The sequence below is a fragment of the Convolutriloba macropyga genome, chromosome 2 (assembly GCF_964194025.1).
Source record: "Convolutriloba macropyga chromosome 2, txConMacr16.3, whole genome shotgun sequence".
Lineage (NCBI taxonomy): Eukaryota > Metazoa > Xenacoelomorpha > Acoela > Convolutidae > Convolutriloba > Convolutriloba macropyga.
This window is the reverse complement of record NC_134469.1, coordinates 71,345,002-71,363,777: the sequence shown is the minus strand read 5'-3', so window position 1 is coordinate 71,363,777 and position 18,776 is coordinate 71,345,002. Positions and strand designations below refer to the sequence as shown.

At 35.3% G+C, this 18,776-nt stretch overlaps 2 protein-coding genes across 2 annotated transcripts in view; one reads left to right on the top strand and one right to left on the bottom strand.

The window, feature by feature from the left end:
* The window catches only part of LOC142334983 (uncharacterized), a 49,921-nt gene extending 41,882 nt beyond the window's left edge, over nucleotides 1-8,039 (top strand). The window contains exons 12-15 of the mRNA XM_075383310.1: nucleotides 2,256-2,381; nucleotides 5,505-5,630; nucleotides 6,649-6,774; nucleotides 7,885-8,039. Of these exons, the coding sequence (XP_075239425.1) occupies nucleotides 2,256-2,381; nucleotides 5,505-5,630; nucleotides 6,649-6,774; nucleotides 7,885-8,021 (515 nt within the window). The 3' untranslated portion in view covers nucleotides 8,022-8,039. The remainder of the gene's footprint in view (nucleotides 1-2,255; nucleotides 2,382-5,504; nucleotides 5,631-6,648; nucleotides 6,775-7,884) is intronic.
* Nucleotides 1-18,776, bottom strand: part of LOC142334674 (ubiquitin-fold modifier 1) — a 286,602-nt gene that overhangs the window by 122,062 nt on the left and 145,764 nt on the right. The gene's annotated exons all lie outside the window — the stretch shown is intronic.

The window sequence follows — 18,776 nt, the reverse complement described above, 5'->3', positions numbered from 1 at the left end:
TGCTCTGATCAGACCTGGATCGCGCCGCGCAAAGTGGATGCCACATCATCTAGACCATATTGGTTGTGATTAGAAGATCTACTTGAGTCCCGTTAGACCCAGTTGCGTCACGAACTCACGGTGGTAGATCTTAATTGTTCCTTGCACTGCGGTATCACACCCACTTAGATCGCACACTGTCAGTGTCAGACTCATTTGGGTTTTGCACTGGTGTTACAGAACCGCTTCAGTCGCGAACGGGCGAACTCAGATGAACTTTAAATGTTGAGGAAAAAATAATAGACGTTATAGATGTCTTCCGATTTCACAAGTAAGAGGTATAAAACTGAACTTTTCAGCTCAACAACGCGAAATAAAAAGTAGCGTTTTCGTCTTGTTACTTAGCTTAATTAGCATCATGACTGCTCGTGAACAAAAATTTGGTACCGTTTTTCAGACAGTGGATCTTCAGCGGTTATTTTTATATTAGTTCCATGCCCTTGTTGAGACATCTTTGGTTAGAAAACGTAACAAACCATTGGTAGTGTCGTTTTTTCTAGCCAAAAACGACGAAAGCCCTTACGATTTTTCCGTCGGCATCGTTATTTTTGTTTTGTATTAAACATAAGGAAGACTCGCTATTGCCGTTTTTAGACGTAAGACTTATTCGGTATAGTCATTTTTTTTATTGCAAAGGAGATTCAGTATCGTCGTTTTTTAAATGTAAGAAAGCATCCGTAATGTTGTTTTCAAACGTAAGAAAGCATTGGTATCGTCGTTTTCTAAACATAGGAAAACATCGCTATCGAGGTTCCATCCAGTTGATTTTAGAACGATGATGGTAATATAAATTACTGTCGGAAAATTATCTCAAGTTGATTCAAAAAAGAACTTTTGAGCTTTTCCTGTATTTTCTGGTGGTGTTTCCCTCCCTCCTCCTTTCTCATCCGGGCTGGGGAGGGGCTACGGCGGAGTTACAAACCAACAAATATAGGAGAATTGAGTTCGAACAAACGGTAAAAGTCCGCGCTCTAAGACTCTACCCAAGTAAAACCAAACAAAACAAAACAAAGTATAACAAAATACAGCTAAAGTAATGACCGAAAAATAACTCAAGTTGATTGATAAACAGCAAACGTTTTTTACGTCTCTTAATCAAACATGCCGACTCTGGCTAAACCTAACATAACGAATCTTTCTCACGCTCCGAACCAACATACCGAAACTTGCAATACCTAACATACCGAAGCTTTCTTACGTTCCAGACCGGACAAACCGACAATTTCTTACATTTGAAACCGAACATACCGAACAAACCGAACATGCCAAACATTTCTTGCTTCGTTTTTGTTCGGTCTTCTCAACTAAGGTGGGCACCAGCTGTTTTCTGAGACAACATTTGATCAGACTATCCAGAATCTGGAAACAGTTCTTATCAGACTGTACAGGATTTAAAAATGATAATTTTTAGTATATCCAAGCCTTACCACCAGACAATTCAGACTCCAAACTGTGCTCTGATCAGACTATCCACAATGTGGATGGGGCTCTGATCAGACTACCCAGACTGTAGGTGACGCGCTGCGTACAGACTCTGAATTAGGTATTAATCAGGCTGTAATCAGACCGTTGAGTAGCCTATGCAGACTCTATCACTCCACACCCCACCCGTTGCCAAAGCAAAAGAGATCTCGATTGAAGTTCGTGTTGTTGTTTTTGGTGATATAGAAATTTGTGCTCTTTGTACGCAAAGTTGACGGCAAAGTTGACGTGTCAAGCTATGATCTAACTTTTTGCAAGTTGTTTAAGTACATTGAGTATTGAGATGATCGAAATTTTAGTGAGACCTTGGTGATTGGGCTTTTTTGATAACTGATAACACAATAAATGATAAATTTATATAACATTTCCGTTTTTACCCCTTAGTACGTTCTGAGTTACAAAACTCGTGCCATTATATAGTGAAGGATTTTGCAGCCGCTAAGGTTAAGGACATGTTGGACATTTATATATATGAACAAATAAAGCGAGTTCTATAAACCCTTATCAATCAGTATATGTGAACAAAAATGACCCATGTTTTGACAGGAGATTTTAAGTTGCGAATTTTGCTTATTATATTCTCATTTCCTTCCAGTTTCTATTAAATGGCTTTGTCTCAAATCTTTGCTTCAAATTATTCCCTGTGCTATTCTAACAATCTTAATACCTTTCAAATAGTATGCCTAATAGTAGCCATGCATTCTGAATACGGTACTTAAATGTTGTCGTTTAAGACGTCAATGAGTGTAACACAAACAATCATGACTGCGGAGCCAACTCTATATGTACAAACCTCAATGGAGGCTTCTCCTGTGCATGTGAAACAGGATACACATCTTCAACTGGGAAAAATTGTGCAGGTGATTTAACGTCAATTATCAAATTACCTTTACTGCGTTTTTTGCAGCATCAGGTCGCATGTTCATAATTCTGCCAAGATTCATATCTTGCAGAGATCTTGCGAATAAGGCTGGCAAGTTTTCAATCATCTTGATAAAGATGGATAATCATTAGTCTTTTCTAAATTCTTGATAGAAAGTATTCGTTTTTCCAACATTCTAAATAATCTAAATATGTCTTTGAATTTCAAATTTTTGTACTAGTTTTCAAATCAGTTTAAGCTTCTTGATAATGTCTTCTTCAATAGACGTGCTGGCAACACAAATATATTGAATTAATAAAGCATTAGATCCCCTAAATTCAGAACAAAAATCACGAACGGTTTGAAAAATAAAAAAAATTATTATTTCATATACTTATTTCACTTGTCAAATAAACTTTACGCTGTTTATAATAAAATAGCTTGTCCAATTCGTTGAGATTTTCAGAGAGTCCATTTATTCAGCCAAGTTAAAAAAAAGGATTACGTTTCGGGAATTACGGGAACTTTTTTTATATCAGTAGAAGATACTCAACGTTTTGAGAGCCAGACTCTTCGAGTTGAATTCCAAGTTGTTACATTTGAAAGGCAAGTAAATTTGTTAGTTGTTAGTTTATTCCGTTTTGCAGTCAGAATATCGGAAATGTAGCCCGAGCGAAAACAAAATAAAAGGCAGTTATTTTTAGGCAATAGATAGAACCGAAAATGCTAGAGGTGTAGGTACTCATTATATACGAATAAAAAAACCCTAAATTTATAAATGGTGACCTTTTTAGTGGAGTTGGAGCTTAAATGTGTTTCTGGAATAATGACCGTCTTTCAAAACAGTTTGTTTTACTTTTTAAGTTCAATGTTGGGTGCTCCTTCAGTGTAATGAAGTTTTTGAATGGACAGTCACTATCGTTCAATCAAAGTATAACAAAAAGAAGAAATATAAGAAAAAGAAACAAACAATTATATGTTTACATCGGAAGATATTTATGCAGCATTGTGAAACAACTCGTTATAAAGAAGAAAAATAGCTGTGCGGAAAATTTTTGATAATTTCAGAGATAATGCTGATTTGACATGAACTAAATGTTATCATGTTTTAATACTTGCAAAAAATCAAGAAAGAAGTATGCAATCAGATAAAAAAAACATTTATCTTTTTTAGCACTTTACTGCAATCCAGGTTGAGGTCCCAGACGGAAAGTCGATATCTCCAGACCCAGATGAACGCACAACGGGGGTGTCGTGCGTTTAAATTTACATAGTCTGGAAACAAGGAGAAACGCACGAAAGTATGGATATGAACGCACGAAAGGTCTGATGAACGCACCTAAGTCTGGACATGAACGTACGAAAGTCTGGACATGAACGCACAAAAGGTCTGATGAACGCACGAAAGTCTGATCATGAACGCACGAAAGGTCTGATGAACGCACGAAAGGTCTGATGATTAATGCTTATTGCTATAAAAAGATTTTGAAAGTAGGTTTTTTTTTCTCTGTTGACTTGTATATGGATTTTGTAAATAAGCGTTAATTGATCTACATCTTTCAGAGTGCCAGCCGAAAAAAGTTTGCAATTTAAGTTGTTTTGAGATTTCCATTAAAAAAATCTGTAGTTTTTGCTATGTTTCAGTTTTTGTCCTCAGAGGAGGCTAAAGGTCATGGAAAATAAGTCAAATCAATGCTGACCAAAGAAAAAAAACAATCGCGGTTTTTAGATAGTTGGTAAAATAAGTAATGTTTCCGGTAAAATAAGTAATAATTTCAAATTTCTTTCCGAAAGGAAAATTGGTGCCCATTTTTCACCAAAATAATGCTTGTTGAGCAACTTGAAAGTCAATATTATTGAGCTCGGAAAAAATTGAAAAAAAGAAGTTAGGCTCATATTTGGTGTCACGAAGCAGTACATGAAAGCAAATTTGATGTTTCTTTAAATTCGCAATGGATTAATAATTACGTGGTTGCAATTGAAGAAAATTGGAGCGTTAATTTTGTACTGCTTAAACTTTATCTTTAAATTTGTTAGACCCTAAAGTAAAAAATAAGAGTAAAATTGTGTAAAACGATATCTCAAATCATATTTTTTTATCGATCATCTTTCAAATATTTAACAAGTCTTGATCAATACTTTGCAAATTTGTAAGACTTGAATTGTGATTTGCCTATGTATGGTAATCATGGTAAGTTTTTTCTCCGTAAAAGTATTGTATAGAATATCGTTTTGAACAGCTTTTGATAATAATTAGATGAAAATGCCCTTTCTGTTATATGTTTTTAAAAAGAAAATCATCAGTTTAAAATTTGCATCGAAGGTATTAAGCAACTAAGCTGCTCATAACTATCCAAATTTTTATTCAGCTCGAAGCAAATCCTAATACAATTTTAAGTGAATCTAAAGCGCCTCCAATTGCATTGAAAAACTCAGTTTACATTGCAACTTAAATACCGCGTTTCATTTTTTTTTTGATGAAAATGGCTGCAATACCAAGAAGAACTCTGCACTTCTCAATGACATCACATTATTTAAAAATATGCGTTTTGGCTCAATCTTATTTCATGTCAAAAAAATGCGATAGTTATGATTATGAATCGTGTAAAATGTCAGTTCAGTCCGCAATAAACTGATTTGGTACTGAAATAAATTTAGAAAACATAATTATCTGGGTTGCACAATCTTTCTTTTGAACGCACAGGAAGCTGGACATAAACACACAAATGTCCGGTGTGCACGTATAAGTCAGGTGAGCGCAAATAAAACTAGATGTGAGCGCATAGAAATCTTGATACGAACACCCTAAGGTCTGGAATTCGAATATACAACGAACGCAAAAAAAATTTATCGAGAGTACTAAAGTCTGGACATAGGGATTTTCTGCCGGGGTCTTTCTGGATATAGACATTTTCTGTCTGTGACACTCGTGGTGACACTTGCTGTGACACTCTTGGTCTTACCACGCATTGGTCTGGAATTTTTTCTTGGGTCCGATTATCTACAATTCACTTTCCGAAGTCTGATCGGATAACAATAGTGCATACCTGTCCAAGGATTATGGAATTTCAGGCGATGAAACTTAATGTTACTTCGTAACTTTTTTTTATTTTTCCCACAGACATTAATGAGTGTTCTGCAAACAGTCACAATTGTGGGGCGAACTCACTATGTACAAATAACATTGGGAGCTTCACTTGTGCGTGCAAAGCAGGATACTCTTCGCCGACTGGAAAAAATTGCGCTGGTAAATGATACTTATTCACAGAAAATTTTAAAAACCTCTAAATTTCACCTTGAAAGTTCTCCAAAACTATCTATCATGCTAATCGCAGGCTGAAATATAATTAAGTTAATTTTTAATGTACGTTTCTTTGAAAACAAAGAGGAAATTACAAAGTTTTTCATGATTCATCAAAAATCAACTTAAAGGCAGCCCAACCGTGTCTGAAGTCTTCTTGATCAATACTTCTCTAGTGAGATGCACTTCTGGGTAAAAATTTCAATTCAAAGTCTGTCTCGTGACTTGACCAGTGCAAAGATATTAAGAAAACTTGACTTTTGAGGAAACAATATTTTAATTTTTTGCAAGTGACTCATAAAAAAATTGTCTAAATTTTTTCATTAGAAAGTTAATAGGCCAAGCAAGCTATCTCTGAAATGGTTATCGACCAACCTTTATTATCCTATAGCTCCAGTTCGAAGCCACATATTCAATGGGCAAAAAACGATTATCCGTGACTGGTATATTCGGGCGACGTTGTAAATGTTTTCTCGTTTTTACCTCAAAAGAAATTTTATGGAAGTTCTTGCGATTTCTCGTGGATAGCTTTTGAAAGCAAGCTATTGTAACTGGCGGCGTTTTTTGTTTCTTACAAAACGAAGTGAATATAAATCAACAATTAGAACCGTGCTCAAGACTTTAATCAAGACTTGTCTTGGATTGAACAAGACTTGACTCAAGATTTGCCAGTTCCTGGCCAAAACTTAATTCAAGAATTCTCAAGACTGGGGACTTGTTTCAAATGTTACATGATCTGAGCGCCGATACAGTGCTGATCCAAGACATGCCAATTCACGGAACGATTAGGACTTGATATTCAATCCTGCAGATTTTATTGCTGCGTGACTAGGAAAAATGACAAAATATACTGAAAAATTGAAATGTTTAGAAAACTCACCTGTGAAAGAAAAACGTTTTGCCTTTTGCCATGCAAGATGTGATCATTTGTCGGAAGTAAAACGAAACGTATTTTGGTTTTCAGATATTAACGAGTGTTTGACAAGTGCTAATGACTGTGGAACAAATTCAGTCTGCTCTAACAATAATGGCGGTTTCTCCTGTGCATGCAAACCAGGATACACATCTTCGAGTGGGAGAAATTGTGCAGGTGAGTCAAAAAGAGTCCTAAATTGAGGAAATTAGTGCTTTGCGTTTCAAGGTTTCAAATAAAAAATTATTCAGTTATAATTTGTCTTGGCGTTCCTATTCTAATCAAATTTTGATGCATAAGGAAACTTTGAAGGAGGTTATATCTTTTCAGTTACATCACGAATCTGGATCTCATGTTAATTTTACAAGATCCTGCAGGAACGTGGCAACGATATTGCAAGTCTATGCAAAACTAACATTTGGCCTTTATTGGGAATAATGCCAACAGCTACTCATAAAAAGTCTCGTTTAATTTTTTCTTGTATTTATATAATTGAAAAACTAACAGATGAAAAAACCTAATGAACACCTTGAACAAAAAATTAATATAGATGCCATATTAGTTTAATCAACAAAACGTTCCTCCTACTTTTTAATAACCGCACAGCGCTAGCTGGGGCTATTATTAGCCTTCTCTTGGTTTTTCAGAATTCAAAGAATTTGGTTTGTATTTTGGCGCTGTCTTTTTTTAAGGTCTGTTCACACGTTTTCATGACTTTTAAAGTCAATTTGGAGTAAGGATTTTGGTCACGCCGAAACAGGAAGTGCAGCGAAAAAGCGATTGGTTAATTTGTTCATGCAATTTTAACTGAAGTGCTTGATTGACGTCATTTCTCACTCTCAGTGGAGAGAGTTTTTTGTTCATTCAAGTGATTAAGCTTCTGGTCACATGTGACTTACCTCACTCTCAAAAATGACTTCCTCACTTTGAAGTTAATTTTTCTTTACTTTAATTCAGAGATAGGTAAAGTGAGTCTTGTCATTCTATTTGAGGGCAGCTAATAGAAGCAGCAATAATTTATACAGATTCCTAATCAAAATATTACATCAATTTTTCTTAGTAACAGAGTATTTTTCTGGTTTGTCTTTTTTTACTGTTTTTTAGACTGCAGATCTACGAAGCTATTGCGGCTATTTTCAGGCAATCTGCCAGCTATTTTTATTTTTATTCCAGAAACTTCTCTATTTTTCTCAAATTTATTTTACAATTTCATTTTTTATTAGATTAAATCAGGGAAGATGCAATATATTAATTTGGCTCGTATTTGACCGTGGGTCTTTGTTTCAGATATAAACGAGTGCAGTGATCTGCGAGAGAATTGTGGAAATCTAGCTATAGGATGTGAGAATTCTCCTGGTTCATTCAGATGCAAATGCATTACAGACATTCTTCCATTTTTCAAGGCATTCGGTGTTAAATGCTAGTGTTCGCGGAATTTTGTACTGAACAGGTCCTAAAAACTTGGTGTTGAATAAATTGTTTTCATCACATTTTCTGTTTACATCAAACTTGTTCCTGCTTTCTTGAGCTGCAAATAGGATTTTTCCGGGAATGAATCTGTTCATGGGGTTTTGACAATTCGTCCTCAAGGAGACCTCCTTAGTCGAGAGGTGAACTCATGAAAGGAAAGTATGGTCTACCGATAATGGGGTTACGAAAAGACGCTGAGTCAACCTATGAAGCCTTGTGTCAAAACTATTTTTGGTCTCGACCGTGTAATTAAAGTGCGAAAATTACCCCCTCCACCTAAACTACCTCGACTTCATTTGTCTTATCATATAGTCGACCTCTCAACCTGTGCTATCAGTTCAAAGATGTAAAGGACTGTCTGATCTCCTCGCTCATTGGGTTACACAATTTTCAAACAATGAACTCTTCTTTTGTGAGCAGTTTGTGAGTTTATGGTCAGCAGTTATGAGATGAAGGGCATAGAGCTTAATTCCTTTCTAAGCGTTGGCTATAATCTGGTGATGTCTATTGATTTTACAGGATCGACATCAGTACATTTCCAGCGTGCACAGATGTAAAAAATTGAGCTGAACATGCCAGTGTGGGTGCTTGCCGAAGAGCTTATGCCTCTTATTAAGCATCCTTTTTGGATATCTTTAAACTTGTTGTTCGGTGAGGTAATGGGACATACCTTATCATTTAGAAAATAAAATAAGCATTACAGCAAACCTATCGTATTCTATTTTAAATTCAATATCTTCCATATGTTCCTTTCAAAAGCTCTCAAAAACGATATTTTAAAGCGGGCCTGGCATGGCAAATTTATTTAATATCTATGAAATGATAAAATGCTAAAAGTTGTTTGTTTCAATAGAAATTAGATAAATTGGTCGAGAAACCTCTTCAAGCAATAATAAAAATGTCCAAAAAGAAATAATAAAAATGTCAAATAATAAAAATTATATGTCGCAATGGAAATTAACAGAAATTGTGAGAAAACATCAGGAGCTGAATAAGTACCAGGAGCTGAATATGTACACACGCAACACAGAGCTGATATTCTGAAACTATTGAGTTGCAACGCGCCAAAGGATGCGCAAAAATGGCAAACTCTTCACATAGTTTTCTTCAACAAGGTGGATCTGTAATGTTCGATTGCATGCACAATGTTCCAAACCGTCAGTTGACAAAAAATTTATCAAAGTTTTAAAACGCAGTATCTGATGAAACCATACCCAGGCTGAGGTGCCAGACGGAAGCAAGTATGTCCAGACCGTCCCAGACGGAAAATACCTATGTCCAGACCGTCCCAGACGGAAGTTGCCTATGTCCAGGCTTTCGTGCGTTCACCAGACTTTCGTGCGTTCATGTCCAGACTTTCGTGCGTTCACCAAACTTTCGTGCGTTCATGTCCAGACTTTCGTGCGTTCACCAGACTTTCGTGCGTTCAACCAATTTTTGTGCGTTCATGTCCAGACTTTCGTGCGTTCACCAGACTTTCGTGCGTTCAACCAATTTTTGTGCGTTCATGTCCAGACTTTCGTGCGTTCACCAGACTTTCGTGCGTTTAACCAATTTTCATGCGTTCATGTCCAGACTTTCGTGCGTTCACCCAACTTTCGTTCGTTTAACCAATTTTCATGCGTTCATGTCCAGACTTTCGAGCGTTCAACAGACCTCGTGCGTTCATGTCCAGAATTTCGTGCGTTCAACAGACCTCGTGCGTTCATGTCCAGACTTTCGTGCGTTCACCTGCAGGTTTATTTGCTTTCACCAGGTTTTAGTGCGTTCATATCCACATTTCTGAGCCTTCGACAGTCTTTCGTGCGTTTATATTCATACTTTTGTCCGTTCAACGGATTTAGTTTCGTTCACCGGGTTTTTGTGCTTTCATGTCCAGACTTTTGTGCGTTAATCAAACTAGGATGCGATAGTCCAATTTTTGTCCCCTCAAGTTCAGACAAGAAATATTTATTCAAATCAAACACGATTGGCATGGCATTTTTATAGCACTTTGATGAAACCCTGCATATGTTCAATTGAACACTTTCCAGTACACTTTACAATTTCTTTTTACACTAGCTGGTTTAGAAATGACTATTAAATTTGTTGATATTCTTTTTCAAAAACAACTGATTGATGCATCAACTATGTGGGTGGGTTGTGTTGGTGGCTTGTAGGTGGATTGAGGTAGTTAGGAACATGGGGGTTAGGTTTAGTGTTAGTTTTGAGTCCCAAAACTGATTTTTTTAGAAAATCAATTTCATATCAGGGGCATTGAAAACTGAATTTTTGAACAAAATTTTTAATTTAGAGAAACTCGACGGTTGTCTATAGAGCCAAAAATTTTACTAAATGCCTCCATAAAAACTGACTTTTTTTTGAAAACTGCGCTTGGAAGCACAAAATTAATTAAGATCTACTCTTCTAATGTGATATTACATTCCAATTTACGAAGAGAGCTGTTCTTAAGAAAACTAAGATACTGTGGTACAGTGTTAGAAGAGGCAGCAAGCATTCAGGAGGATAGTTGTTCAAGTCTCATAGCCATAGGTCTCAGCGTTGAATATATGTAAGAACACTAACGCAAAAATAAGTAATATCTACGCTTAGAAACGCAAATTTATTTAAAATCGCCAGAAACTAGTGTTGAAAATTTAGATAACTCACCACAATTATCTCACATATTTTTGCCTTGAATTTAGAGACATAAAGTCAAGGCATTCAACGCAAAATGTTTAAGGGAAATTATACATTTTTCAGCACTGGTTACCGCGTATTTTACTTGAATTTAGCAAATATCCTCGTCCCGGGAAATATATAAAGGTCATCCATCTAAATTAGGTTTAATATTTTGTAAATTTTTGGCTTCTGCTCTCTGCTTCTCTGGTCCCTGGGTGTCGGTTCCCCAATTGCTCTGTGACGTTTCTTAAGATATAACTTTATTTTAGGGTTTTAATACAGCCAACCAAAATGCTCTATAAGAAATCAAAGCTTAAAAAAAAGGTCATTAATTGAAGGAAATAGTGACAAATTTTTTTAATTTTTCTTCAGTTTCTGGACTAATACATTTCTTTCTTTTTTAGCCCATAACAGTTTTTATTAAGGATCGAATATGCAACGTTTGGGCAATGATCTAAAGCAAATGCATTGTTATAGAATTTCAATCATCAAAAACTTGATCATTTTCGATAAACTTCTGTTCTCTAAATTTGGGCATCAAGCGTTTCAAAAAATCAAGTTTGTGCGGCAATTTTTTGAAAAACGTTTACGTAAAAATGGAAAATACACGTGTTAAAAAAACTAATATTAACATTTATATCAAAATGAAGAAAATTTTTTGACGGAAAGTTATGAGAGGATGTCTTGCTTGATGAAATGAGTTTTTTTCTAATGAAAATTGATGGGAAAATTTCTTCCAGAAAATTTCTTCAGTTTCTGGACTAATACATTTCTTTCTTTTTTAGCCCATAACAGTTTTTATTAAGGATCGAATATGCAACGTTTGGGCAATGATCTAAAGCAAATGCATTGTTATAGAATTTCAATCATCAAAAACTTGATCATTTTCGATGAACTTCTGTTCTCTAAATTTGGGCATCAAGCGTTTCAAAAAATCAAGTTTGTGCGGCAATTTTTTGAAAAGCGTTTACGTAAAAATGGAAAATACACGTGTTAAAAACACTAATATTAACATTTATATCAAAATAAAGGAAATTTTTTGACGGAAAGTTATGAGAGGATGTCTTGCTTGATGAAATGAGTTTTTTTTTCTAATGAAAATTGATGGGGTATATGTTCTCAAGTTGAAGTCCCAGACGGAGAGTCGATATGCCCAGACCCAGATGATTACACCACGGGGGTGTCGTGCGATCAAATTTAAGTAGTCCGGAAACGCAGACACAAAAATCTGACCATGAGCGCACGAATAGTGTGGTGAACGCACAAAAATCTGGACTTGAACGCCCAAAAAGTCAAATGAACGCACGAAAGTCTGATCTTGAATGCACGAACAGTCTGATGAACTCGTGAACGTCTGGACTTGAACGCACGAATGTCTGATCATGGACGCACGAATAGTCTGATGAGCGCACGAAAGTCTGGTGAACGCAGGAAAGTCTGGACATAGGCACTTTTCGTCAGGGGTGGTCTGGACATCCGGTTTTCCGTCTGGGACCTCAACCTGGGTTTAAATGAAAATTATAAATCAGTGAGACACATTAGTTGCGGGCATAAAGAAGACTTAATCTCGAAAATATAGTTTACCTTTGGATTACAACAAGTACGAATCAAAAGATAAATTAAACAAAAACCAGCCACGAAACTTCTAGGAGTAAGAAAATTTCAGGTTTGGCTGGCGGTCTGTGTTCACAGGAAGCTGTCTGTGTTCGACTTCTTGAAAATTATGTCTGAAAAATTGTACCGATCTTTTTTTTTACTAAACCTTGCATTAGAAAATTGAGGCCACTTGAACAGAATTGGTTAACTGCATCATAATTAACAAAACACCAAACGACTAAAACATTTTTCACATTTTTTGTTTAATTTTTACCTGGATATAGAACAACCACTTCGAATCTCATCTCTATAAAAAAAATTACAGGGGGAATATATTCAATTAGACTAGTTCGACAAAAAATAGCTAGTAATCAAAGATAATAAAGCGTTTTGAGGTTTGAAGTTAACGAAATCTTATCAAGTTTTTTGCATTGCGCGATTCGAATTCGAATGGTTAACTTCTAAGAAACTTCTAATTTCTAAGAGACTTATAAGTTCTAAGAAACAAGTTACAAGTTCCCAAGTTCTTGCAAGTTAACCCTTCGATTTTCAAGTTCTTATAAGTTAACCCTTTGACTTACAAATTCTTACAAGTCGATCATCCGACTGAAAAGTACTTACATGTCAACCGTTCGACGCGCAAGTTCACACAAACAAACAGTCTTTTTTTAGAAACTAGCAAGTTCTTACAAGTTTGCCATCTAGTCTAACCCGGGGCAACTCTAACACATTGCAATTTTACCAAAGATTTTTTAAAAAAATGTACTAATTATATATGGCACAAACAACTCAAAATTTTTTGAAGTTTGTTGTATGTAAAAAAAAATTAGTTAAAGTTAAAAAACTTTATAAAAATCAGCCAAAGATTCCATTCACAGGAATTGATTTTTTTAAAATAGATTTTGTCAACGATTTAAACACTATTTAAGAGTTTACTTTGATACTACTTGTGAATCGAAAATATTGATCTGGTGAAACCCGCTTTTGACAAAAAGTTGAGTCGTTATAAAATCACAAAGAAGGTCTCATCCCAGGTTAAAACAACGACCCCTCAATTCTTTCCATATGCTACTTTTTGTTTTTAAAACATCACACAACCCAGCGTTCGGGAAATAATTTTTTCTTATTGGGAAACGATTCGAAATAAAGATGCTGGAGCCCCCTAAATTGAGCGTTTTTACACTCGTCCAGAATAAAGAAGCAAGGAAAACTCAGATACCGATAATTTTATCCACAAAAATTTGTGAATCGGTTTTTGAAAAATGAAGATAACGCTAAAAAACTTCTTCAAATTAAATAGCTTCATAAGACCATCACTTAAGAAAGTGCGAAAACAATAGAGAAACAACTCCATGCTTCGGATTACACGTTTTTTCAAGTCACTGCAAAGTTAACACCGCTCGCTTAGGTTCCTACGCAGATTCCATCGCAGAAAAGATGAATTTGAGCAATCAGTTCTCATCTAAATTTAGTTTCCATTTGCATCCTTCCTCATTATTTTTTTGTTGTTCATCTCTGTCAATGGACAGGTATGAGAATTGAGTCGCCACTTTCACATAGTGAAATTAACCGCTACTTCGAGAAGTTAAAAATGACATGTGGTGCATCTGGACATCGGGCACAATAATTGTTTTTTGCTACTTCGTTGCAAATTTTTTTACGACAGGTTTCTTCTTACAAATATTTTACATCCATGAAAATAAAAAATCGAAGACCATGATTTCTTTAAAAATAAAACTTCTGCCCCTAATTTTCCAAAACTAGCACTGTAGGACGTTGGTATGAGCTACTGGAATTGCCGAATTGTCGAAGTGCCTGGCTTTTAATTTGGTTAGAATAACCAAACAAAATTGGTTTTGAGGATAATGGCGAGAACTCTGTTCTTGCCACTAGTATTGTAAAAAATTTTGGAGTTTGATACAAAATTTTCGGTGAAAATTGGAATTCTTAGACGACAAGGCCCAATGACCAGGGGCAAAATGAAATTCAAAGTAACTTTGAAGTAATATCAGATAACACTAACACTGCCAAAATTCCAATGAAACGCGACTGATTTTCTTGTGAGTTCACGTTTTTTTTTTCGAAATACTTTGCGGAAAATCTGGGTGCGAAAAATCAACACGCATTATTTCTCAGAAGTTCAGCAGGCTGTAATTATAAATGCAAAGATTAAACAGAGTCGTTTTTTGTTCATTTGTGGATTTAAAGCAGAAAATGCTAGACATGTTGGTTTGACCCCGAGCGGCTCTGCCAAACACTCTGTAACGTCTAAAATCTGAGTTGAACATGACTAGGACATTGTAAACACACAATGTAATTTCTCATGGTTTAATGCTAATCTTAAATGCGCGCTAGTGCAGGGTTATCACTTAGTCAACTAATTAAAATATCTATATGGAAAAAACAACGTAATGAACAAGCTCGAAAACATGCATGATAATTCCTTGAATCCCCAATGAATTGGAATAGAATACTAATTGTCAACATTGGCCAACTGCACACATTGTAGTGGCCGGCAAAATTAAGTTGGCTGCAAAGCAGTGCGATGTGTTTTACAACCTATGGAAACCAGCCTAGATCTTTCCGCAGTCAGAAATTGGAGCAAGTTAAAACAGCACTTTTAACAAAAAATCATTTCATACGTTGTTTTTCATCATTGACTGAAATATTAGAACTGAAATGGTCCATAAACAAACCATCGGAGATCATTCATCATTTCAACAAAAAGATGTGGCCCTGATTAGTTTGAGAGCATTACAGTCCGCTTGACAACTTTGTTGTACAGGGCTCTTGTTGAACAACGCTCACCTTTTCGTAATTAAAATGACGAGTTCGAACTTTTAACTATTTTAGTAAACCATTATATGATTAGGTTCTCTGAATTACAGCAAAATTTTGTAAATAAAACTGTCCATCTGATCATCATAAGTTTAGTCTTCTTTAACTTTTTAGTCAATGGACACAATCAGGTGAAATTGGAAACAAAATCAAGACACAAATTTCACAAATCTTACTTGCAGAAGTGCAAAAATCCGGACAAGGAAACAATCGGCGATCAACAATTTCCTCTCATCGTGAATTATTCCGCTCTCAGAGAGCCCAAAAAATGTCAGCTTAGTTTTTTTCATAGAAATATTTTTAACTTGTAAATTTTTGTAAATTTTGGCCTATGTTCTCTGGTTTTCTGGTCCCAGGGTGTCGGTTCCCCAATTACTCCCCGACGTTTCTTAAGATAAAACTAACTTTTTTTAGGGTTTAATACAGCCAATCAAACATGCTCTAGAAAAAATCAGAAAATTAAAACATGCTCTAGAAAAAATCTTTTATTAAAAAAGTCATTAATTGAAGGAAATAGTGACATATCAATTTGATTTTTCTTCAGTTTCTGGAATAATACATTTCTTTCCTTTTTAGCCCATAACAGTTTTTATTAAGGATCGAATATGCAACGTTTGAACAAAGATCTAAAGCAAATACATTGTTATAGAATTTCAACTATCAAAAACATGATCCTTTTCGATAAACTTCTATTTTCTATATATTTGGGCATCAAGCGTTTCAAAAAATCAACTTTGTGTGGCAATTTTTTAAAGAAAAATATTACGTAGAATTGGAAAATACACGTGTTAAAAACACTAATATTAACATTTATATCAAAATAAAACAACTTTTCTGCTTTCTTGACGGAAAGTAATGACTGGATGTCTTGCTTGATGAAATGAGTTTGATTTTTTTTTCTAACTAAAATGGACAGGGTATATGTTATCAAGTTGAGGTCTCAGACGGAGATTCGATACGTCCAGACCCAGATGATTGCACGACGGGGATGTCGTGCGTTCAAATTTAAATAGTCTGGAAACGCGGAAAAACACACAAAAATCTGATCATGAACGCACGAATAGTGTGGTGAACGCACAAAAACATGGACTTGATTGCGCGAAAAGTCATTTGAACGCACAAAATTCTGATCTTGAGCACATGAAAAGTCTGATGAACGCACGGAGGTCTGGACATAGGCACTTTTTGTCGGGGGTGGTCTGAACATAGGTTTTTTCCGTCAGGGATGGTCTGGACATCCGACTTTCCGTCTGGGACCTCAACCTGGGTTTGAATGAAAACTATAAACTAGTGAGATACTTTAGTTGCGTAGATAAAGAACTTGGCTGTATTTAACCTTCGTTTGCGGTTTAAAAGATGCAAGAGAAGCAAGACTAACTTTCTCTAATCGCAAATGCAATGTGAACATCAGCAACTAACTGTAACTTTTGGTGTGGTGCTCAATCAGACCTAATGTCAAAAAATGTTTACCTTTCGTTTACAACAAGTACGAATAAAAAAAAATTAAACAAAAACAAACCACAAAAATTCTAGCTCTAAGAGAACTTCGAGTTTTGCTGACGGACTGTGTTAACAAGAAGCTGTCTTTGTTCGACTTCTTGAGAGAAATGTCTTAAAAATTGTACCGATCCTTTTTTAACTAAACTTTACATTAGAAAAATGAGAGCACTTGAACAGAATTTGTTAACTGCGGCATATTTAACAAAAAACAAAACGGCTAAAACAATTTTCTCAACTATTTTTTAAATTTTTACCTGGATATAGAGCTAGCACTTCAAATCTCATTTCTATAAAAGAATTAATGGGGGAAATTATTCAATTAGACTAGTTCGACCAAAATTAGTTAGTAATCAAAGATAATAAAGCGTTGTGAGGTTTGAAGTTAACAAAATGCTATCAACTTTTTTGCATTGCGCGAGTCAAACTCGAATGGTTAACTTCTTAGAATCTTCTAATTTCTAAGAAACTTCTAAGTTCTAAGAAACAAGTTACAAATTTCCAAGTTCTTACAAGCCAACCCTTCGACTTACAACTTCTTACAAATTGATCATTGGACTGAAAATGTACTTACATGTCATTCGTTCGACGTGCAAGTTCTCACGAGAAAACAGTTTTTTGTAAGAAACTAACAAGTTCTAACAAGTTCGCCATCTAGTCTCAGCCAGGGCAATTTTAGCACATTGCAATTTTACCAGAGATTTTAGCAAAAGTTTACTAGATGAAAAGCTTTTTGAAAATCTACCAAAGATTTTAATCGCAGGTATTAGTTGTTTTTTCAAATAGGTTATGCTAAGGATTTGCTCAATATTTAAGAGTTTCTATTGATACTTTTTTGTGCGTCGAAAGTATCGATCCAGTTAAACCTGCTTTTGACAAAAAGTTATAAAATCACAAAGAACACTTCATCCAAGGTTAAAACAACGACTCCTCAAATCTTTCCATATCCTACAATATATAAGTGAAGAATGAGAACTGTGCCACAAACTTCCGGTTTTTCAAAAACGCTACAATTTCAGTGTTTGTTCCCAAACGGTTTCAATCCCTATCCCGGCCATATTCAGCACGTATTCACTCAATCTTCGTTTTTTCGTAATAAAATTTGTACAACATACTCTGTCACATGTAAAACTAGCTCAGGGTCCACGTGGAATTAATGTCTAACCCCATTTTTGTCATGTTGCACTCCAAGTTTTTTTGGAATGGGTACTTTTTGTTTTTAAAAACATCACAGAAGCCAGGGGTAGAGGAACAATATTTTTCTCAACAGAAAACGTTTCAAAATAAAGTTGCTGAAGCCCCCTAAATTGAGCGTTTTTGTACTCGTCCAGAATAAACAAGAAATGCAAAACTAAGATATGGATAATTTTAAGCAGAATAATTTTTTTATATCATTTTTTGAAAAAATAAGCCAGCACTAAAAAACTTCTTCAAAGTAAATAGCATCATAAGATCATCAGTTTTCAAAGTGTGGAAAACTATAGAGATACAACTCCATGCTTCTGATTATCCTTATTTTTTTCAAGTCATTGCAAAACTAACATCGCTCGCTTAGGTTCCTACGCGGATTCCATCGCGGAGAAGATGAATTTGAGCAATCAGTTCGCTTCTAGTTATATTTTCCATTTGCTTCCTTCCCTATTATTTTTTTGTTTTTCATCTCTTGCAATCGAGAGGTATGAGAATTGAGTCGTCACTTTCACATAGTGAAATTAACCACTACTTCGAGAAGTTAAAAAATGACTTGTGGTCCATCTGGATATCGTGCACAATAATTCTTTTTTTCCTACTTCGCTGCAAATTTCTTACGACAGGTTTCTTACAAGTATTTTACAATCCATGTTTTGGATTATTTTGGGGAATACGAAAATTAGATGCAAGGTACCGTCAAGGATGAAAAAAGCAGAGAAATAAAAACAAATGGAAAATTTTGTCGGAAAAAAAAACAGAATAAATAGAACCAGTTTTAATGTGATAGTTTTATGAATTTTACTGGGATACTGTACAGCGGGGGAACAACAAAAGGAGCGGAAAGAGAATAAATATCTGCTAAATCTCGGAGAATCATATGTAATCAGGATCTAATCATACCTTCTTATTATCCTTCATTTTTCGTG